The sequence below is a fragment of the Perissodus microlepis genome, chromosome 16 (assembly GCF_051167445.1).
Source record: "Perissodus microlepis isolate ML-2025 ecotype Zambia chromosome 16, ASM5116744v1, whole genome shotgun sequence".
Taxonomy (NCBI): domain Eukaryota; kingdom Metazoa; phylum Chordata; class Actinopteri; order Cichliformes; family Cichlidae; genus Perissodus; species Perissodus microlepis.
The window spans coordinates 18495412-18518394 of record NC_140476.1 but is presented as its reverse complement, the minus strand read 5'-3'; the positions used below and the strand labels follow the sequence as shown (position 1 = coordinate 18518394).

General features: G+C 41.8%; 2 protein-coding genes across 4 annotated transcripts; both read left to right on the top strand.

Moving 5' to 3' along the window:
- The first annotated feature begins 4866 nt into the window (after positions 1-4866).
- On the top strand, positions 4867-13508 carry gja5a (gap junction protein, alpha 5a). The gene is made up of 2 exons (XM_084954693.1): positions 4867-5150; positions 11176-13508. The coding sequence occupies exon 2, from the start codon at positions 11276-11278 to the stop codon at positions 12425-12427; it is 1152 nt and encodes a 383-aa protein (XP_084810819.1). The 5' UTR covers positions 4867-5150; positions 11176-11275; the 3' UTR covers positions 12428-13508.
- A 2070-nt stretch (positions 13509-15578) lies between these two features.
- On the top strand, positions 15579-22640 carry acp6 (acid phosphatase 6, lysophosphatidic). 3 transcript variants are annotated; one of them, XM_084954690.1, is made up of 12 exons: positions 15579-15686; positions 16105-16174; positions 16580-16805; positions 16894-17022; positions 18741-18871; positions 19048-19127; positions 19232-19319; positions 19492-19624; positions 20057-20157; positions 20270-20362; positions 20439-20604; positions 20702-22640. In XM_084954690.1, exons 3-12 carry the CDS (start codon positions 16587-16589, stop codon positions 20834-20836), a joined length of 1275 nt encoding a protein of 424 aa, XP_084810816.1. In that variant the 5' UTR covers positions 15579-15686; positions 16105-16174; positions 16580-16586; the 3' UTR covers positions 20837-22640. The 3 variants fall into 3 exon arrangements, with proteins under 3 accessions (XP_084810816.1, XP_084810817.1, XP_084810818.1); XM_084954691.1 differs by having other exon boundaries at positions 15624-15669; XM_084954692.1 differs by lacking the exon at positions 15579-15686 and adding an exon at positions 15693-16032.
- Positions 22641-22983: the final 343 nt, after the last annotated feature.

Below are 22983 nucleotides of genomic sequence, written 5' to 3'. Positions count from 1 at the left end.
ATGCTTGGGTCATAGTGTGTTAAAAGCCAGGACATAAAAATATGTCTTCAGAAGTGATTTAAATTGATCAAGTGTTTGTGCAGATCTAATTTTTAGGGGAAGACTATTGCAAAGTCTGAGACCTGCCACAGAGAAGGCTCTATCGCCACGAGATGTGAGATTAGTCCGTGGGATGGATAGCATTAATTTTGAGCTACACCTCATGACTTTTCCTAGAGCATAAACAGAAAGGAGCTCAGACAGGTAAGAAGGGGCTCGGGCGTGAAGTGACTTAAAAACAAAAAGTAAAAGTTTAAATTGGATCCTGTAGTAGACAGGAAGCCAGTGTAGGGAGGCTAAAGCTGGAGATATATGATCTCTCCGTTTGGTACCAGTGTTAGTATGTATTCTGGGAAATCTTCTGCAGACTTAAGGTGTCTGTAGCAGCAGGTTACCATGGTGATAAACCCTGATAAGATTTGTTATTCTGAAAACCCACCATTTCCTTAAGCCTGAACTTAGCTGGATAACCCCACTATTCACTGTAGGGCCCAAAACACTGTAGATCACTGTGCTCCCTCAACTACAACTAAAATGAAGTATTGTGTTTTTGTAATGAAAATGTTAAATACGCATATTGCAAGTAAGTTATTCTAGTAGCAACTAAACCCATGTTAATTACTTGATTTATAGTGGCAGGATCTGCACCAATCACCAGGATTGAGGAGGACACTGATTCTGGAGCACATGGGACTACGCAAGCTAGACCTCGGGAAGTTGGCCACCGTATATATGTCTCTTTGGAACTCAAGAAAGATCATCATTAGCTCATGGGGTTATCTCTAAAGCATGATCTTAGTTAAAACCTGCCAAAAAATTCACTTTGAGCGTATTTTATGTTTTTGTTTTGTTTGTTTTTTTAATTTAAGACCCAAAATATGTGTAGTGGTTAAAAAAAAACATCTGGAAATATCATAGCTAAATATGCTTATTGGTAGTCAGTGACATGACTGTGTATTTCAAAAAAATTATCATTGAGCCTCTGTGATCTTCTGGCCCCGTCGGCTGTAAAACCAGACACAATTCTGTGCTGGAAATCCTGGCATAACCTTAGGAACATGTTTCACTATTATACTCATAAATAAATAAATACATAAATGAATCAACAACATTAATAAAAACCACCACTTTCGCTGGATGGACTGAGGCAAAGTTGTAAACTGCCCTGTGGGTTGATCATCTGAAATTTTGAATTGTTTCTGGAAGTGACATTCTGGGCTTAAGAAAAGAGGGACCCATCCGTCGGTTATGAACTCACAAAAAGCTAGAGTCTGTGGTGATGTAGGCGTACATACAAGCGCATATAATTATTTTAATTACATTAAACAACCTTGACTTTCCGTGTTGAGAATTTCCTACTGTGGATTACAAATTCCCGTTAGTGGGAGGATAAGGTTGTGATGACCATTCAGAAGTACATGTCCATCAAGCATGGCTTCCCTTGGACTTGGGTGAGGCAGGGCTGAAATGTGCAGGGGTCAGACTCTCAGGCTATTGGGGAGGGTTACATTAATGCATCCTGGCAGTGTGGGATTTTTCCATCAAACACTCAAGTACAAATTCTGCATACTACGCTCACTCATAGAAATTCATATAATGCAATCCTCTCCAGCTCTTGAGCTCACTGTCACACATACACACATGTTCAGACCTCATCCTGGCACTACTGAGAAGCTCTAAGCGACAAGATTACTTTAAGTTATGGACAGCACTTCTTTGTTACAAATCTCTTCGTGCTGTTATTGGATGTGAATCCTGTTCCGCTTCTAAATCCATCCTGATGTTCAACACAATGGGACCATCAGAGCACATCCTTTAAACTGTGGAAAGCTTCGTAATTAGGAATTAGCAACAACTTTTCCATCCCTTCAAAAAACGGAGTGAAGCTGACTGAAGCCTTTAAGGGGTGTTAGATACTCCATGGGCTTTTGACTAAGGAAATGAAGGGAAAAAAAGAGTAAATTATTTAATTAATGACCAGCAACCTTTGAAAAATGAAGAAGGAAAGAAGAAATATTCAGAAACATTACACCCAGACACATTTCTTTAAATTAAGCTTGCATGCAAAGAGTGGGAAAGAACAGACTTATATAAAACTAATATAAAACATATATATGGCCATACTGTATGTATATGGGTGGGGGTACAGCAGAGGTCATACCTCCTCTGGCCAGAAGTTAATGAGTTTGTCACAAGATCCTTCTTACTTGGTGCTCCTGCTATTTATACTTAAAGATTTTTCCAGTTCCACAGTCAAAGGCACAGTTGTTAAAGAGGAGAATTTAACCATTCATATGACAATTTAGGCCATGAAATTGGCAAGGATAAGAGGCCCAAATCAGTAATTAGGAAGTTATGGGAGTCTTTGAATAGAATAACAAGGTCAATGGAAACTCTTCTGTAAAAGAAAAGTTTGACTTTATGGTAAATAATCCTATTTGCTTTCTTGTCAAGAGCCTAAGTATTAAATGTGAAGGTGCAGTTGACAACCTTTTGACAAATCCTGAAGGGTTAAGAAGGAAAGTCAGGTCACACGGGCCGACAAGGTAAAGAAAAGATAACACAAAAGGTGACATATACAATTTCAGAGATAAAATCAACAATCAAATCACATCAGATCAGAATTATATACAAATTATCTGAGCACTTAAAGGTCCTACTTCTCTTAAACAACGTGGCACATGGTGGCACAGTGGTTAGCACTGTTGCCTTACAGCAAGAAGGTCCTGAGTTCAGTTCATCAGGCCGGGGCCTTTCAATGTGGAGTTTGCATGTTCTCCTTGTGTTTGTGTGGGCTTCCTCCCACAGTTCAATCGCATGCATTTAGTAGGGATAGGCTAATTGGTAACTCTAAATTGCCCATAGGTGCAAATAGTTGTCTGTGTCTATGTGTTAGCCCTGCAACAGACTGGCAACCTGTCCAGGGTGTACCCTAAGACAGCTGGGATAGGCTCCTGAGACCCTGAAAAGGGTCTTTTGTGCCACATAATCAAATGGATAAATACCCATGTTTATTCTGAATGTGTAAAAAGTAGATACAGTTGCAGAAGTTTGATGGGAATACTTTACTGTGGTCTGTGAATAGACATTTTTATTAAGGGTTTTTCTTTGTCCCAGAATCTTGAGACAATTTGACAGAGCAATTAAAACCATTTCAAAAAAGGAAGACTGGACTACAATGCTTAAAAAAAAAAAAAAAAAAAAAAAAAGGTCTGTAAGTCTGTAAGTTAAATCTGCTTTTCTTTCCAGAAACTGGTGTTGTTTAGGGAAAAAAAACAATTTGTACATAATAGTAAACAAAATTTTAGCTCCCAGTATTTTTAGAGTTTTATTGGACACTCATCAGCGCTGAAGACCTCGAGGCCTCTGTATCGCTAAAAAAGACAGTTAGGCAGTGTAATCTGGTGCAAGCCAAATCTTCATTGTTGATATCTGACTTAGAATGATTTCATTTTTTAGGCTTTGAAGTATCTTCTTAATTAAATTACCAGTAGAAACTAAAAGTCACAACATTTTTGGTACAGTAGTTGTACCTCTTATACCTTGAGTTAAAGCTCCGCTCTTCAATATGCTGTATAATCTTTGTGAGAGACTATTGTGAAGTAAACGACAACAACTTGATTCAACATAACAAACCCCACAAAAAATTACCTTTAAAACTCTGTATGTAGACCTATTGTAAATTTAACATTAAAATCTTCTCATCAATAACCAAGTTCAGGTAAACCTTGTAAATTGTCCCCAGCAGCTCCTCTCTGTTCCCAGCAAATAACCTCTCGTCTGATTACAGGACCTGTTTAATCTTCATTCCTCCCTGTTGTGGTTATAGGCGTGGGTATGAGGCAGATTATTTCCTGGCCAGGTGCAGTAACTTCCTGGAAGCCAAGCTAACCAGTCTGGTGTTGCTGTTACATTTTCTATGACGCTAACACTGCATAATGGGTATAGTTCCACATAAAGTACATGTATTTTCCTAAATGACCTAGTATTATTTTTAAAATGAAATGTGAAGTTGTGGGAAACCTGAATGTATCTGAAACACGTTAAGGACATGCAAGAAGGGAAGTTATCTGCCTGTGTGTTTTTGCTCTCAATACTTCATTATAACCGTTGGAATGGCCTTCAGCAAGGAGGAATTAAACCTGAAAGATTCCTGTTATATAATAAAACATGTGTCTGCAGGCAGATGCCAGTACAGGGGGTCCTCAGCTGACACTCACATTACATTCAGCAAACAGGGAAACAAGGGAAGAGGAGGAGGATGAGCTATTTTGGTTTTGTTTGTGACTCTTTATTACAATCCCAAACTTCACCAACTGGTTGCAGGTCTGTGTGACTTTTGAGGAGGGATGAAGGGAAACCTTGAGACGAACAAGTGAACAAAGCAGGTATGGTGTTTTGACCGAAATCTTGATTCTCCTGTGTTTACTGGTTTCCTGAAAACGCAACTTAGAGTAAAGTTGTTGGTCGTTGAATTAAAGCTAATCCCATTTTCACTAGATAATTTGGATTTACAAGATCAGAACCTGGATACCCAAGTCACTGTCAAAAGCACCTCATTACAGTTTACATCTCACACTGTGGGAATTTCACCCTGAACACAGAAAACTCAGCAGTAAACCCAAGAGGCGCACGGTAAATAACTGTCTTGAAGTTTACTCTGACAGGAATTGCCATTGATCCCACACAAACAATTCAACTTCCCCTTCCAGAGAACGCTTCCCAGCAAAAAATAGAGCACCAGGGATATAAGAATTAAGGGGGAGTGTGGAGAGGAAGAGGAGGAGATGGAGGAGGAGGAAGCGAGAGAGAGAGAGGGAAAGAGAAGGGAGGTCCATGGGGGAAACACTCTCTCGTGATGCCCTGTTTTTTCTTCTCGTGCCCCCTGTGTGGACAAACAGCTCGTGGTGGGAAGACACGACGCTCAGATGCCGGCGTCAAGAGTCATCTTCTGCTGATGTCCACAAGAAGGTGGTCCTACGATTGCGCTGTGGTCATCTGCATCTACACCTGCCATCTGTCCGCTAACTTAAGGAAGACTTAGTTCCTCTGAGGGACCATCTCTGCCTGATTGAAAGCAGCTTCTCGAATATCGGCACTAAAGCAGAACGGTGGGTAAGCATAGAAGCCTCTAATAATACTCAATGAAATTTCAGTGAAATGATGCAGACTTTCTGGTAAAAAGCTGCGAGCATCTTACTAAAGCAGCAATGAAGTCTTTAAGGGAGTGATGATATCTTGAAGAGAGGTACGATGGAGTGGGAGGCCTGGTCTGTGTTAAACTCCCTGTCCTCCCCGGCAGGTACAGCTGTCAACCCACTCGCATTAACTCTTTTCGTCTCGCTCTTCTTCCCTCATGGCTTTCATATAAGACAAATATACTCAAACAAGGCACAGCACTGGGGGGAACCTAAAGCACAGAGCCACCAGCAATGCATACCTACTCAATGAAGACTTTAAGAAATCGTTATCCCTGTGCCGTGATAATTCTGCTTTAATGCTAGCACAATTTACCCTTACAGTTTCTGTTCGTCTACAGAGAAGTGATAAAATCAAATTAATGAGTTGCCTGTAGATACCAGTTACTCTTCTGAGTGTTCATAGAGAAATACAGGCGAAAAAAAACAAAAAACTAAAGGACTCTTTTGTTCAAGCAGGCTTTCTATGAGCTGATGCCTTAACAACGGTGGAAGACATTTAAATTCTTTAGTAACAGTGCTACGGAGCACAACTGCTCTATTATAAGCAAGTCTCTCATAATTAAAGAGGCCTCTTAAATACACGGGCGGTATTTAATGTCGTAATGATACAGTTTGGGGCGTTTTTTCTCCTTTACTTACTATTTTGGGATTTGTTTCAAAGATGAACTGTACATTTTGTTTAACTTACTCCCCCCAAAGTGCAGTTTTTATGTATGAAATAAGAACTTTTAGGACTTCATATTTCAAAATAACAGATTTATAACTTCATGTGATGCTCAATAAAAAAAATAAAAAAAAATCTTACTCTGTGATTTCAGCAGGATATTCAACCTAAATCTGTATCAGTGTTCCTCTGTTTGACATTGAAGCACCAACAGCTGATACATCCACACTTAAAAGTAGCCATTAGCATGGCTTAGTGTGAATCCAGACTCCCTCTGCCATCATAAAAAAAGAGATTTGTTTAAATACCTGCCAGTAAAAGATAAAAGATTACCAGCTCGCTAATCTGAAAGCAGTGCCCTATGCCAAGGCTGAATGGTATGTGTATTACTGAGTATATAGACTGTCTTCAAATAAGTAAACACCGAAATAAAAATAGATAAAACTGCTTTTCATGATCAGGAGTTTGTTAGGAGGTTGTTTTGCTCCCTGAAACACCTTGCAGCTTTCTGGCCTGAAGGTTCCAGCGTAATGCCATATGCAGCACAACATTAGATCATAACAGGGCTGTGGGTCTGTGTACAGTAGTGGGTAGATGAAGAGCCAGACAGCCATGTAAGGTAGCAGACAGCACATCGGCCTGCTGGCTTCTGCTGGTGTGACTGATATATGGGAGCCCAGACCCGTGCGGGTCTGTAAGAAGTGGCAACAGGTGACTCACATGAGAGCGAAGAATTCTCGCTCTCGTGCCAAATCAGATCCACTTTGTAGGTCACCCTACCCCAATCTAACACCAGCCAGCGTGCCACTATAGCTAAACTTAAACACGCTCATCCTCGATTGTAATCCTGGCATTTCAGGAACAAGTCCCTAACCCAAACAGCTGCTGCAGGACTGGGACTGACTCTGGAGACGTGCTAAAGTTCAAGCATTAGAAAAATAAATGCTTGTGTGCATTGTAACTGGGAAAAATAGTACGAGAGAGTAAAAATAACCAACTGTGAGTGACTTCAACTTGTATATCCTTATCCACTATGCTATTGATATCTAACTGAAATAAGCTCAGAAAACTTGTATGTACTGTTTTTAACACATGGCGGTTCTGTAGTAAAGCTATACTGAGGCTGTTTCATTGAGAGGAACACAACACAACACAACCAAGGTCATAGAACAAAATAGTGACAAGAGTTAAAAACAAAGTTCAGATAATAAAGTTTTATTGTATGCTATACCTAGTTAGAGGATGTGATAGAGATGAATATCACTACAATATATCATAATTTTTAGATTTAAAATTGAATTAAAAGCATAACAACCCAACTCTGGTTCATGTAAAAACAATTAGGTGCTTAAAACACAATGTGCAACATTAGTGTCTTGCTGTTTATTTAACTTTTTCCTGCAGTAATCTATGCAGCGTTATGGATTATTTTGTTTTTTTCCCAGCACTGATCACATTTCTGACACTAAAAAAGCATCTTAGCACATGCAGCTCATTACAGAGGCTTTACAAATGCATCAGGCCTTATAGCTGCCGATTAAATATCTTCAAATAACGCACATGACCATTTTCTTCCCTAGTTTGGCAATTCAGTTAACAGGGTTTTGTATGCTGGTAACTCCAAAATACAATTAGGCCAAATTTGTCCTTCCGTAGGAAAGAAATGACTTTTCCTGATCTCTTCAGCAAATCCTTTCAGACACGAATAACACGATTGTTCTTAATGCACAACATACGTTTTCCTCCACTGATGGTAGTCTAAACAATGCCCCATCAGAGGGAAGCGAGCCAGGAAAGTGTATAACTCACCACGTTACTGTCTGTGTGCTTGTGATGACAGCGCAGATCAACCAGTGTATCCTGATCCCCTGAGAGCATCCGGAGTCTGTCAAACACGGCTTAGTGCTGAAAGGTGCACATCACTGAAGGAAAGTTTAAATCAACCCTGCCCCCTGTTGTTAGCGGGCTGTGGATACACTGCAGGCTGAGGGGGAGTTGGAAAAAGAGTGTGTAGTTTATAAAGCTCATCAGTAAAATATCATCAAAAGGATTTTATTGTCTAAGATTTAGAAACCACAACTGAGGGAATGTGCCTATGTCTCTTTTGTGTTATGACACAAGGTGACTCTGGTGGGGATAAATTTATAGCAATACAAACATAGCTTCGTGTTCCTGTAAGATTTCCCTAGCCTCGGGCCTTGCCACCAGCCTCACTGGTTCTTAAACAAGCTCCACCGCCCTCTGGTACCGCTGATGTGCTTCTCACAGACTGCGGGATTTATTGTTGAGTTGCAAGGCAGAGAAAACACACAACATTTTTCCTGTTGGTCTACAGTGAGTCACAGCAGCAGCCATCACCTCTCAGTGAAGTAGCTGCTGCTTTTCTCTTAACTTGTCTCAGCTGCCTGACTGATGTTCTGACTGGAAATTGCAATAAGGCTGCACACTGTGAGTCCGGTTTAAGTTGACCTTGCAGTGCTGAAACATCATCGTTTTTCATTCAGTTCATAGAAAGCTAAGCTTATTGTTTGGTTCATCACAGGATCCCTCCACCACATAAACTTTCCTTCTGTAAAGCTCCCTCAGTGCAAACACAGGCAAATTCGATCAGCGTCAAAGGAAATAAGTCAGGGATATGTAATGTTGCATTTACGCACTTTGCTATTTTGAATACAACATAACTAGATTCTCCATTACTCCTCCATTACAATACCACTGAGATTATAAACAGACCTGACAGCTGTGATGGTGCACAGGCAAAGCGCACTGTTCAGAAAAGGGCACAGTGGATCACAGTAAATCCCTGCAGCACAGGTGTGATCGACAACCAGTGGCAGTAAAAGGCACTTTGACAGAAACGGTTCATAGGAGCAGCTCGTCTCTGACCTCCACCCCTTTCACCTTCTGCTCATTTCAATGTCTTGCTCCTGCTGTCCACAGGAAATCATATTGTTTGAGATTGCTTCCTCCGAGAGCAGGAAGAGGTATTCGAGGGAAGGAGACCGTAGCCAAGAAAACAGCCTCACTCCACTTGTTCTGAATTCTGCTTTGCCTTCCTTTCTCATCGCTGTGTATGTACACCATGTGCCCAGACTGACGGACTATAAGTCCTTTCTAAAAGAAGTAGTTTATGCAATCAAATCCTGCTTACAAGATATCAGCATCTAAATGGTGCACAGCTTTAGAACCACGGGGGAACTTTGGCAGCCTTGAAACGAATATTGCATTAAATTAAGAAACTGTGTGAGAGTCTGAATACCACTGTACCATTGTACAAATAGATTAGGGAACAATCAGTCTTCACCTAATCTCCTTTTAAAAAGCAAAACTCATAAATCATTAAAAACATGTATCCTCTTAAAGAACATCATTTTACAAAATGACTTGTTCTGGATCTCTTCTATGCTCATGGCTCGAATCTGGGATTCATTTAGAAAATGACACATGCAAACCAGCAAGAGATTGTCACACAGTTTGTTATAGCCCAGGGGGAAATGCATTGTTACCCAGGTTTGCACAGGTTTGTTGTCAGTTGTTTTAATTTGCGGTCTCCTGGCATTGTGCTGGCTGGATTCTCAGTCACTTCCTCAACTCTGCGGCTGTTTGCGATTTACTTCCAGTAAAGATCGTGAGCTTTTTATCCGTTTAAGGCTCTGGGCCAGCTGCTGTCCAGTTATTGAAGGTGTCAGATGTATGCTGGAAAAATAGCACAGCGCAGTTTTCCTGTGCTGCGCATTGGCTTGTCAGCCTTGGGCTGTGGATGGAGGTTAAACGTTTCTTTTCCAAAATGTTGTCATACTGGTGTTTTGTTTCCTACCATTCTGTGCTGTAGAGATACGGAGCACAATGCCCTGATTTTCCATCTTATTGCCATATATATACTTCATAGAGACACAGAGGGAGGGGGCGAGACAGATGGTCATGGTCATTTAGACCATATCTCGCTGTCACACATAACCAGAGTCAGTGTTAGCCAGTCGATTCAAAACCTTGCACTGTGGACCAAACAGCTATTTGCTATGGAAACAGCTGCTCAAGGATTTCCTTCAGGAAGAGATGAGAGGTGGTAAGAAATCATATTAACATCCCCTGTGGCTTTTGTACCTCTCTTTCTCTCTCTCTCTCTTTAGACTTGTGCTTGGTTAACTTTTAATTTTATGTTCTGGCTTTTTATTGTGAAGCACTTTATCTTGAAAGGTGCTGTATAAATAAATTTTTGCTTACTTACTTTGCTTGTAGGGATTATACTGTATATAATTTCCTTCCATGAAAGTATATTTGGCTTTTGGCTCCTTTAGAGTAATGTCTACATGTTCTGCTACACCACCAAACAGAGCATTAACTTCAAATGCGTGACGCGTTGGAAAAACCTATTGACCTGTGACCTTCAGCCCATTTTTCTTTCTGAGGTGTTCTAACCGGCTTTTATTTCTTAATTGCGTAGTAAAAGCTAAAAGTAGCTACATGCATATTCAGCCCATAGATGTCAGAAGTCACCACTTGATCCAGTTTGACAGGTTTTCTTAACCCCTCCATGATGGCGGTCATCTGTGTCACCCATAAAGCTGTCTAGTAAACCCCCTTATAGGGTCATTCTCAGCTGAGACTTCCCAGCCTGTCACTGCCATGTTTGGATCTTACCCAGACTCTCAATAATGCTTAAGTCAAGAGATTAGTTTGGAAAAAAAAAAAGAGAGAAGAAGAAGCAGTCTGACTGACACCTCCAGATAGATGGAGACTGGAATCTGAAGGAGGGTTTCATCCTAGCAAGGGAGGACAGTGGCCATCTAAGCCATTGCACTGAAATTGTGAGTGGTGTGCCGTGGGGGGAAATGTCCAGCTCAGGCCAGGTCACAGCACTGAAAAAGGGCAAAGTCTTTCTGTGCTGACTCGCCCCTTTGATGGAGGCGTGTTTCACTTTCTGTAATTTAATCTGTTTTAATAATTTGGAACAGGACAAGAGGGAATGTAAACACACATAATCGAATGTTTAATAACAATATTATTATTTTCTTTTACATGGCTACCAAATTTCTTCTCCTCCGTCTGTCTCTCAGGGGAAAAAATGGCTGTTCTCATGTCACAGTATCCAGCCCTAAAGCGATTCACAGGCAGAGAGGCTATTTTTGTGCCATACAATGCCACTCATACACCCAGGTCATTCCCATCAGCGGGAATGCAGATGATCTACAGCTGTCACTGATTGTCTGCTTGTATTTCTCTTTTCCTCTTTTCCCCCTCCTCTTCCACTCTATTCATCCTCCACCTCAGAAACTCCCCCTTTCCCCCTCCAGTGCACCCTCTTTTCACCTTCCCCGTTGTTCCTACCAGCTCTTTGTGCTTCAGGTGTGCGCCCAGGCCGTGAGTAGTGATGGGGGACTGGACCCTCCTGGGGAATTTCCTAGAGGAAGTCCAGGAACACTCCACTTCGGTCGGAAAGATTTGGCTCACCATCCTCTTCATCTTTCGTATCCTGGTGCTGGGCACGGCGGCAGAGTCCTCGTGGGGGGACGAGCAGAGCGATTTCCTCTGTGACACCCAGCAACCAGGTTGCACCAATGTGTGCTACGACAGGGCCTTCCCCATCGCACACATCCGCTACTGGGTGCTGCAGATTGTCTTTGTCTCTACGCCCTCCCTCATCTACATGGGCCACGCCATGCACACGGTGCGCAGGGAGGAGAAGCGGCGAAAGAGGGAGCAGGAGGAGAGAGAGGCGAGAGGTGAAGAGGGAGGAGACCTGGAGGGGGAGAAGGAGTACCTCCAGCAGAAGGAGAACGGAAAGGAGGTGGTTGCTGACGGGAGTGGCAGAGTTCGCCTAAAAGGGGCGCTGCTGCGGACCTACGTCCTGAGCATTTTAATCCGTACAATGATGGAGGTGACTTTCATTGTGGTGCAGTATCTTATCTATGGGGTGTTCCTCGATGCGTTGTACCTATGCAAGGAATTGCCCTGTCCCAATCCGGTTAACTGCTACATGTCACGGCCCACGGAGAAGAATGTCTTCATCGTCTTCATGCTGGTGGTGGCCGGCGTTTCTCTGCTGCTCTCTGTGTTGGAGCTCTACCATCTCGGCTGGAAGAGCATCAAGAAGTGCATACACAAAAAGATGATGCAAAAGAGCAAGCAGAGAGCTGTGACGGTAGCGGTGTCTGCAGCCTTGGAGTCCAACACCTCACCACAACCCTCAGTCTCCTGCACCCCACCTCCTGACTTCAACCAGTGCCTGACAGCTCCCGCCTCCATAAACCGCATGACCTCCATGGCCTCTCATCCCTTCAACACCAGAATGGCGCTGCAGCAGAACTCAGCCAATCTGGCAACTGAGCGACATCGTAGCTGCGACAACCTGGAGGATGAAGAAGACTTCCTCAGGATGAGATACAACCAGGTACCAACAGACCTGCCCAATAACTGCTCGCCATTGCCTCTGCTACACTCAGTGTACTTGAAGGACAAACGTCGCCTGAGCAAGACCAGCGGGACCAGCAGCAGGGCTCGCCAAGATGACCTGGCAGTATAAATTCACAAAGTGTGGTGGATGAGGAAGAGAGGAAGAAGGGCTGGACCTTCGGAAGTAATGGGTGTCTGGGAGATAGATCTCTGTGATGGAGGCATGAGCTGAGGCTAACTATGAACTGTAGCACCAAGGCCTGACACTTGAGCACATGTGATGAGTGGATAATGTGAACTTGACTTGTGTGAGCTTTGTGTCCTAGAGCTCTAAAAAAAACTGCAAAACAAGCTGTAAAGGAGAATAATGAGAACAGAGTAACAGGTTTGACACCTGACTATTGCACATTAGGAGTAGAGAGTCCTTTCATTTTAAACCAGTTAACTACAGATTAGCTGATTTTTGTCACACACAAATGCAAAAAAAAAAAAAGAAAAAAAGATTTGCAATAAATAGACAAGATCGCAGTATGCTAGAAACTGTGAAGCTCTTCGATAAAGTGCCTTATCAAGCGTCAGAAATATCTATTTCCTTATGACATTGTTTTTGTAATTATGTAAAAGCTACGGTAGAGACTGTCATTTAAACCACTTGTTAACCTGATTGCACTATACCTGCAGGCAAACATAAAAACGTAACTCGGAAATAATAGCACTGCAATCTCAAAGCCTGTCAGTGAAGTCAGTCCTATACTAGTCAGAAGTCTTCTGTGCACAGAAATGAGAGAATGTAGCCTTTTACAGGATTTTCTTTTTGAAGGTCCCTCAAAGAAAAAGCAAGCGGTCCTGCTTGGATGTTGTTGTGAATGGATTCAGCCACTAGGTGGCAACAATGCACTAGCGTTTCCCCTTTTCTCTCCCGGAGCCATTGTGTTAAAAGTGTGTTCCTAAGAAATGTGTGAGTCGGTTGGTGTCTTTGAATGTATTGTTCTTGTAGCACAGTAACTGTGCGGGTAGTTCATAACCATGTTGTGAATATACGTATTTACAAGTGGAAGATGATTTTTTTTAAAATATATACATGTATATGTACATAAACATAGCATAATATTTGAAGAACTGTCCATCCTGCTGTACATCCACTGCAGTCTTTGGTTATTTCACACAGACATTTATGCAATAACTGTCATCGCAAACCCACAACAAATAAATAAATCATCAGCTGTACAATCTGCTCTGTTGTTCTCAGCGTGTGATTTATTCAGTGCTATACAACACTTGCCTTTGATTTGTCTGTCATATGAACATAGAAAGACTTTAGTATATGTAAATATGCACACACTAAAATGTTAGAATTGCACAAGATGAACATTTAGAACAAATGACATTTAAATAACGTGCTCAATGCAGAAATGCTGAAATCAAGACAAAGTGATGCAATTTCCAGATCCGAACAAAGATGAAGAGTCTCCAGCATTTCTGAATCACTGTACCATTGCTGCAGCGACTTTCTGTTTGCCGTCCTCACAAAGGACCTGCAGGAGACAGATTGTGGAAGATGAGCAATGTTTACACAAACAGAGACTGTCTCGCCATTTCTGCCAGGACGCTGAGGTCTGGTATCCAGCTTAATCTGCCACATGCTGAAGCTGAATTGGAAAATCCTTGTTGCTTTTGTATTATTTTTATTTCTGTGGAACCTCAGTGCTTTCTGAGATTGATATTTGTGTATTCTGAGTTAGACCAGGATGGTGATAGCACATTTGCTGCTTAATAAAATGTTTTCCTGTCTTCTTTTCTAAAGGATTCATTTTTAAAAAATAGTTTGAAAATTGTGCAAGAACCAGAATCAGCTTAAAAGGATATAAATGGTCATACATTAAAGAAAGACAAACACGAGACTAAGCATCAAACTAAAATTAATACAAATGTAAAACCTACAAGGAAGTTTATAAGTTACTCTACAGTGAAAACTATTAAGTGTTATATATCTTTTCCAATTGGTGTCCTTTTAAGACCTCTTTCCAAACAAGAGTAAGCCCAAGGAGATTTTGCTTTACTTGAGTTATGATTCAGTAATGATTAAGAGGACTCTGGCAACATGGAAGATGAAGGTCCCTTCAGTGTGACTGGAATTCGTGAGCAAGTCATGCGTTAGGTATCTCTACATGAATGCGTGACTCACATCTTTTTTTTTAAAAAAAGTTAATTGCTGAAAAAAAGCCTTCTTTTTTGAGATAAATGGGGCATGTTTCTCGTTTTTTTTCTGCAGTTCTGCTTAAGACTTTTGGAAATTAAATTTAATAGATTTACATTCTGTAGTTAGAAGGAAAAACTGGGGGGGGGGGGGAATTCAGACAAAAAACAAGCATTAATATCTTTTACTAAAATAAAAACAGCTAAACTTGTTGATATAACACACATAGAATAAGTACGTTTGTGCCATAAGACGGCTGAGATCCAGATCAGGGTCAGCCCTCTTTTCTTTACATTTTCCTCAAGGACCTGAACATTCTTATAATTTTTTCTAAATAGTCTTAAGCAACAAAACTCCAGGCTTTTTTCATTAATTTTCCTGCAACTGACCAAGAAAAAACTCCAGCAAAGCCCTGCCGCAGGACCTGAAGTATGCATCTGGGGCCCTTTTTTATTCATCTACTGTTCACTGAAACTTCATCAAAAATGCTCTCAGTGAAAGGGTGACTGTCAAGAAGCTGTTTTTAAGGAAGGGAAACAGAGAGAAGGTGCTGAGGTACGCCAAATTACACAAGAAGTAGACTGAAAACCTTGTCTCGGGAAGTTCAGGCTGTGCTTTAGAACAAAGGTGGTCATAGCAAATATTGACTTTCAAGCTTGTCTGAACTCCACAAACTCTGTTTTACCGTAATGTACTGCATATCCATTTTTATCTCAAGTTATATTTTTTAAAAAGTCATGTCTTGGGTTGCTCAAGACTTTTGCACAGTAGTGTACATTTGCAATTAAAGATTACAACAAAAAAAGCTCAGAAAATCCTCGCTTTTGGATAAACAAATTGTCCAAATTCGAATATATTTGATCTATAACTTTATAAAATAGATTAAAGTAACAAATCCTCTTAGTTCGAAATGCAGATACAGTTTCTTCCTGTAGAGGGGAGTAGCGTACTTTGGTGGGGTTCTCCCCTTCAAGTCTCCAAACAAAAACAGAAGAGCGGCAGTACTCCGAGGGGATGTCGGGAAATGTAGTTTAATCTTCACCTCTCTCTTATTTTCTTCTATTCTGAAGCATTATTTGCCGGCCTACAGTTACCGACATGACTTGCGCCTCTGTACCGGTGGAAACTTAGTTGCTGAATGACTGAAGTGAATTTTGTCATCTCCCGGACGCCGTGTATGTTTTAATCGAGGGTAACACTTTATTCTGTATCTGTAGGTAATGCCGTGGCTGTGTGGTATCAGTGATCTTCCTTGGTGATACTGGCATCGAGGCTGACAGCAGGGACTTTACCCTCTGCTGCACCTCGCTAGTTTAGAGTTCACCTCGGTTAGCTCTGTTTTCGTAACGTGTTTCACTGAGTTCCCGTTGCCTAACCTGTGCCCTGTGCTGTTGAAATGCTAATAATCTGAGTTTTATAGCAGAACTAGATAGTGTTACAAAAAAAAAATATTTAATAAGGAAAACGTCATATCCTGGGGAGCTCGTTGCACCAGTGTTGCACCATCAGGAACCGTCAACTTTTTTTTTTAACGTCAGGTATGCAGTTGATTCTCTACACTCACGCTTCTGTCTGTAGTAACAACTTCCGCTTTACTCAATGTGTTACAGTTGGCCACACCATCATCATCTCTGACATCCCTGACCGTGACAGGAGGTCTAACTGTACCAGGTAACACAGGTTAGTGAAAAGAGCAGAAACAGCTGTTAGACTGATTTTAATGGCCTAACAAAGGTTTTTTAAATGTGAGGCTTTTGCTGCTTTTCTTGTCTTGTTTATTTGAAATCCTTTGAGTTTCCACAGTTTTGTATTGAAAGACTGATGAGGATTTGTGACTGCTGATTAACTGATGTTGTTCAAACAGAATGTCCAAATAATTTAGTTTAAAAGAGTTTTAAATGGATGTTTGTATGTTTTCATAGTCTCTTAAAACCACGAACTTGGTAGTTTTAATAGTTTTTAGATCAAACTCCAACTTTCTAATCGATCTCTTATGTAAGGGACACAGACTGTTTCGATCCTGTGCATATGCTTTATCTCACTCTCAGTGGCTCTGTGGTGACAGCTGGTGTCTTTTGTTCACAGCACAGCCATGAGGGGACTTTGGGGCGGAGCGGCTGCGTTAGGGTCGGTGTCCGTGGCGTTTGGCTCGATGCTGTGGTCACAGCAGAAGACTAAAGCGGAAGAGGCTGCTACGGGTTCCAACCGTGCTGACACAAACGCTGATTCCCCTTACGAGCTAAAGCTGGTCCAGATCTTGTTCCGGCACGGCGCCCGAACGCCCCTAAAGTCAATACCTGATATTATGGAGGTAAAACTGTCTTCCGTTAAGAGCATGTTTTGTAGAAAATGATGTTTCACACATGAAAAAAAACTGCAAATTCTTTTTTTCAACAAAGGCCCAGTGGGTGCCAACGCTTCTGGAGCCACCGCCGCACACCAGCATCGACTATGTAGTGACAGATCTTCAGGGTGGCCCCAGGCCCCCGGCTCCTATAGAAGACAGCTATCGGAAAAACATACTTAGTGTGAGTCATTGTCTTTTTTGTTTTTTTAAATAGGTGTGATGTGGCTTCTGGCTGTCATCTGGCGTAGTTGACTTTGACTCTCACTATGAAAATGATGGAATAAACTTAATAATGCTGCTTTGCTTTTAGTGGTATGACAAAGTTAATGTCTGAACACATTTCTTCTGGGCTTTCCATAGACCTTATTAGTGATGTTCGATTCGTGAATGAATCGTTCAATACTCGAGAATCACTTTACTGACTCGTGAATCATGATTCACAAGCCCAACTGACTCACTGACTCATCCCTGTTGCTGTTAGCAAACTAATTCCATTAGTAGAAATATATCTAGCTTATAATTAAAATTGTGGGGGGAAAAAACAACAGCCAGTTTCGTAACAAAAGCATTTCTGCTCTGAACTGGAAGAAAAAACCCTGAGTAGAAGCTCACATCAAGAAAATAGCTCCTCGGTTCAGAGTAGCATCGCGCTGCTAACATGCTAACAACACATTTGAGCTACTCACCCCCTCCCTCCTGTGCTGAATCATAGAGCGAACGAATCACTCACTCACTCACTAACCCCCTCCCTCCTGTGCTGAATCAAAGAGCGAACGAATCACTCAGGACTCACTAACCCCCTCCCTCCTGTACTGAATCAAAGAGCGAACGAATCACTCAGGACTCACTAACCCTCTCCCTCCTGTGCTGAATCGTAAGCGTAAGCGAATCACTCAGGACTCGCTCACCCCCTCCCTCCTGTGCTGAATCATTGAGTGAGCGAACGAATCACTCACTCACTCACCCCCTCCCTCCTGTGCTGAATCATTGAGCGAGCGAACGAATCACTCACTCACTCACCCCCTCCCTCCTGTGCTGAATCATAGAGCGAGCGAACGAATCACTCACTCACCCCCTCCCTCCTGACGCACAGCTTCTTCTTCTTCTTGGTTGGCAACCAATGTTAAGGTGCATTACCGCCCCCTGGCGCACAGCGCAGTGGACATTTAGATGAGAAAATATATATTTGACACACTTAAGGAAAATTCTAATAAAATACAAATAAACAAAATAAATGTTTATTAAGCAATTTTGATAGGAAATTGCTTAATTTTAGAAATGTTTTTGCCCTTGTTTTTTCTCTATAAAATAGTTGTTGTTGTTTGTCTTTTTTTGAATCATTCATCTTAGCAGTGGGATTTACATGAAAAGGGAAACAAATTAAGTTTGAGTGAAAATGTAAAATTTTTGCACTCTCTGGTCAACTGACTCAGTGAATCAAATGACTCAAAAAACCTGATTCACTTTGGTGAGTGACTCATTAGCACTCGATTCAGTAAAAAGAATCAAATTTACCATCACTAGACCTTATGTGTGTAGCACACTTGTTACTCTCCTCAATTCATGAAGTTTTTCTCCATCTAGTGGCTTAAAGGTGCCACTACAGATATCACTGGCTTGGGCTCAGTCACTCGCCGCTGAACTGTATGTAGAGCTTCCTATTGACATATCGTGTCCGGTCACAGTGTCCGTGGAGCTGTTACTTTCCTGTGCTGAGAGCTGCTTTGCTAAAGAGGTTTAACTTCACTGGATTTAGCTTAGAAAACTAAATCCCCCAATATGGACTCCGGCCATTCTTGTACCACATCCAGCCCGGATTCCTGCATGTGATCGCAGGTGTGTGTCTGCCCGGCCACATCTGTGGGTATATAACCTGATCCTGTTTGTTGTGTTTGGCAGGGTGGCACATTCCCTGGTCAGCTGACCACACTGGGCATGCAGCAGCTGTATGAGTTGGGCAAAAGACTAAGGGGGAGATACATTGAAGAAAGCGATTTCCTTACCTCCACATTTAACCCAGCTGAGGTCTAGTAAGTGGTCCAAATCATAATGAGGAGCAAGGAGAAAAAAAACCCTCATATCTGTGCTCTGACATTTTGATAGATTGGGTTTATGAGTGCAAGTACAAAGGATATGAGTTTAAATGCTTTTACTATTTTAGAACTGGGTGCCTTCCATGACCTATTTTTTTTCTCCTTATTTCTAGCGTGCGCTCCACTAATATTGTGAGGACCATTGAGTCTGCCAAGTGCCTGGTTGCAGGGCTCTTCCAGCAAAAACAAAAAGGTAGAGCGGAGATGTGCAGTATGTTACTTATCCCATTTTTCTGTCTCATCTCATCTGTTTATTTAATTTTTCATTTATTTTGCAATTTCCTGTTCTACTTGCAGCAATTGTGCCTATTTTAACATCGGAGGCCGAATCTGAAATCCTGTATCCTAACTATCATGGATGCAAGATGCTTAAAATCCTTTGCGGGTATGAAGAGAGTGTGTTTTCCTAGCAATAGAGTCCCATCAAGCCTAAACCATCCTACTGGAGCCTTGAAATAATGTGCTGTGGAAACATTATGAGCAGAGTTGAGGCGCCTGTGACAGGTTGTCACGGTGTATCTGTGTTTTGTGGCTGACACTGCGTGTGTTCTTTGCAGCCACCGCTGGGCAGAGTCGACCACTCTGCCAGACATCGCGGCAGACCTGCAGAGCATCCAGAGCGAGCTGGGGATCGCTGCTCACCAGAAAGTTGACTTCATCCTCATTAGGGATGACATGGTTGCCAGAGAGGTGACACTGCCACATTGTGATTTATGTGACTTTTTGCTAGCTCTCGCCACAAGCTATCAGAATTACATAGGATTTACTGTAAAGACGTGGCCAGGAAGCCGCAACCTCGCAAGCTGCTGCTTATGTAAGATGAAACTCAGCATCAGAGTTCATTAATCTTCTTGAGATCCAGCCTGATATTAACCCAGATATTAAGATTGACAGCATGTGTCCATGTGTCACAATAGAGGGTGAAATCACATTTAATGAGTAGGAAGCCGCAGTTTTTCTGGAGGGTTCTCACTAGTTAAAGCCAGCGGTGGTGTCGATGTCTATCTGTTGTCATTTAATTCTCACAGACAAATGAAATCAATGCATTTAGCTTCATGCTATTTAAACAGAAATTATATGGAGTTATTTGAAGACTTGCGACTTGTTCCTTTGCATTAACAGACACACGGCCTGCCCTGCCCTCAAGTGCTCGACACCTGGAGGGATAAAGTGGAACAAAGAGCCGTGGATATGATGTGCCATATCTTCGAGCCCAGCAAGAGGTCAGATTAACCAAAGTCACCAGTCCCAGGGGCTTATCTAAAAGGCCAGATTGAGATTTACCACTTGTGCATTCAGCTTCACAGGCTGTCTTTCTCTTGCTGTCTGTGGCAGAGAGAGCTTGCAGCTGTCTGTGGGACCTCTCCTGCACATGTTGGTGGACAACATCGAGGAGAAACTACAGGGCACCTCATCAGAGCCAAGCAGGTTGGACGTGCATTATTTCACTCATAACTGTGGTTGGTCTTCAAATGCTTCACTCTTGAAATGCTCTCTCAAACAGGAAGGTGTTTTTGTACTCCGCACATGACACCACTCTGATTCCTTGTCTCTTGGCTTTGGGGATTTTTGACATGAGATGGCCACCGTATGCCGCTGATCTCACTGTGGAGCTGCACCAGAACCGGAAAACTAATGAGGCCTTTGTTAAAGTGTCATATGTAGGCGAGGTAGGAGCTGAGAATGTGTCGCAGGATGAGCAAAAAAAAAAAAAATGCATTTTTTTTCTTTCTTTCTATAACCTCAAGTTGCTTTTTCTTTCTGCAGGATCAACTCATACGGGGTTGTAGTGCAGTCTACTGCCCCCTGGAGGAGTTCAAACAGGTCCTCTCCACGTACTCGCTGAGCCCTGAAGACTACCACTTGCACTGCAACAGAACCGTAGGCCCGACCGAACCCTGAACCTTGAGCAAGCCTTCGCATCGGCACACCGCTGACATCATGCCTTTTTAACGTCCTCAGTCCTCTCTCCATCCAGCCGGCATCAGTCATTATCATCTCACTGTCAGAGCACGCTGGAGTACAGCCACTTTTGTAGAGCTTTCGGGTTACACCGCTTGCTTTCAGGAGTCAACATCATCTTGTTACCATGGCAATCACATTAAAGGTGCTATAAATGACATTTTGAAGCACTGAATGGTGCACTAGAGCACTGGCATCTTAAGACCAAAGCAATCACCCCCCACCCCCTTTCTCTCTGCAATTCATTTACAAACAGAAAGGTTGTGCACACGTGAGCCAACAAAAAACATCCAGCCCCGACCATCACGCTATGCAAACACAGTAAAAGCCATTAAATGGCTGTGATATGCTGCATGCCCACCCACCATCAGCGGCACTTTTCCCATATTTTTTGTCCTGCATTCAGATTGGATGTGTGTTGTTTAAAAAAAAAAAACACACACACACACAGATTTTGTTGACATCTTAGATGGACTAACAATTGATGGGGTGCTTTTATTGCGCTTGGTAATATCATAAACTGTAGTAACATTACCTTGACTTCCCCTGCCTCTTCTGTTTGTGCTCTTTGTGGGGGTGGGGCACCATGTGAATACTCTGAACTGCATTCTGTCTCTTTATAAATGCAGGGAGGACAAACATTTTCAAAGGGAGGGACTCATACAGTAACGCACATGTGGCTACAAAAACAAAGAACAAAGACACTCATTTTACAACACGCAGGAGGCTTGCAGCTTCGTCCTCTGCTAAGATCATCATCACTCCACTACATCTGTATGAATAGCTTTTTGCTGCTATAGGAAAAACCTGATATATAGAACCTTTAAAATTAAGTTAAACTATTAGTTCAATAACAGCTGAGTGCAAAGTGGAAGAGTGTGATAGATGCTTTATATTTGAATGCAAGTTAAGCTTACTGATTAAGGCTGAAGTTATTTTATACTTTCTAATTGTTAACCCCACAATTAGCTTTGTTTTTAAGAATCAACTGGTAACTCACCTGAACAGGAGTAAAGTTTACGTTTGTTTGGGATTCTTTATGGTTGCAAGCATTTGCTGCACTGGGAAAATATAAAGCATATGTGAATGCTGCAAAGAAAATCATGTTTTTTGCAACTAGGGGACATCTCAGTCAGTAAAATGATGTGGTTTGTGTTTTTAATTAACTTAGAAATGAGGCCTTTATGGCACATTGGAATGTATTACATCGGGCTTCAGTCTAGCATTGATATTTATTCATAGGATAAATTTGTTGTTTTTTCTCTTTTTGGGGTGGTTTGTTAACATCTCCAACAGCATTCTCAACCTTTCCTTTACACTTTTAAACAACTACTGCAGTTATGCATCACTGATATATGGACAGGTTTGTATTATGTGGCCTGTGTCTGATTGCTGATTAAATTATTCCATCAAATCAGTTGCGCTCCCAACTGTATTCATCATATTAATTTCGATCATTCTTCAGGGAAGTATAGTTTAATGTACTGGATCAAGTGTTTAGAAAGGTGTGTAGAGTAGAGACTGTGTTAGAACACTTATTCTGCTACAACATGTTCTGAATGCAACATTTTGCCTCCTTGTGAGACCACAGTGCAATGCATGCTTGAATCACACGGACCCAAGTGTTGCGCTGTTCCAGAAACACACCTTGTACCTCATCTGTGGGACGTTCCCATGACCTGCCACTCAAAATGTAAAGATTTATTTTGGTTTGGTGTGACATGAATACAGATTTTAATCAATATGGAGTCTTTTTTTTTCTCCCCCCTGTAAGCTCACATCTTGCGAGAGGCTCTGAACTATTCCCACAGGCCAAATGAAACTTTTAAAATACAGGTTAGAAAAACCTCAAGGCCTCTTCTGAAGCTAGTGGAGAAGCATTTGAATGCATCAACAAGCTTGAATCTATTTTAGAAGTGTGGTGTCCTCTGAAAATAGTCTCACTTAGTACCTCCTGATAAAATGTCAGCATATCAACGCTGCTCCTTAATATGACTTGCACTTCTTGTAGCAGAATGTTGGTAAGCTGGTATGAGTATGTACAAGACAAAGACGCATAACTGGTCCTTGTAAGTGAAATAGTAAAG

Coding starts and splice junctions, on each gene's coding strand:
- gja5a (XM_084954693.1), top strand. CDS start 11,276: ATGGGGGACTGGACCCTCCTGGGGAATTTCCTAGAGGAAGTCCAGGAA.
- acp6 (XM_084954690.1), top strand. CDS start 16,587: ATGAGGGGACTTTGGGGCGGAGCGGCTGCGTTAGGGTCGGTGTCCGTG. Junction 19,320..19,491: donor ATGCTTAAAATCCTTTGCGG/GTATGAAGAGAG, acceptor TGTTCTTTGCAG/CCACCGCTGGGCAGAGTCGA. Junction 20,363..20,438: donor ACCTCATCAGAGCCAAGCAG/GTTGGACGTGCA, acceptor TCTCTCAAACAG/GAAGGTGTTTTTGTACTCCG.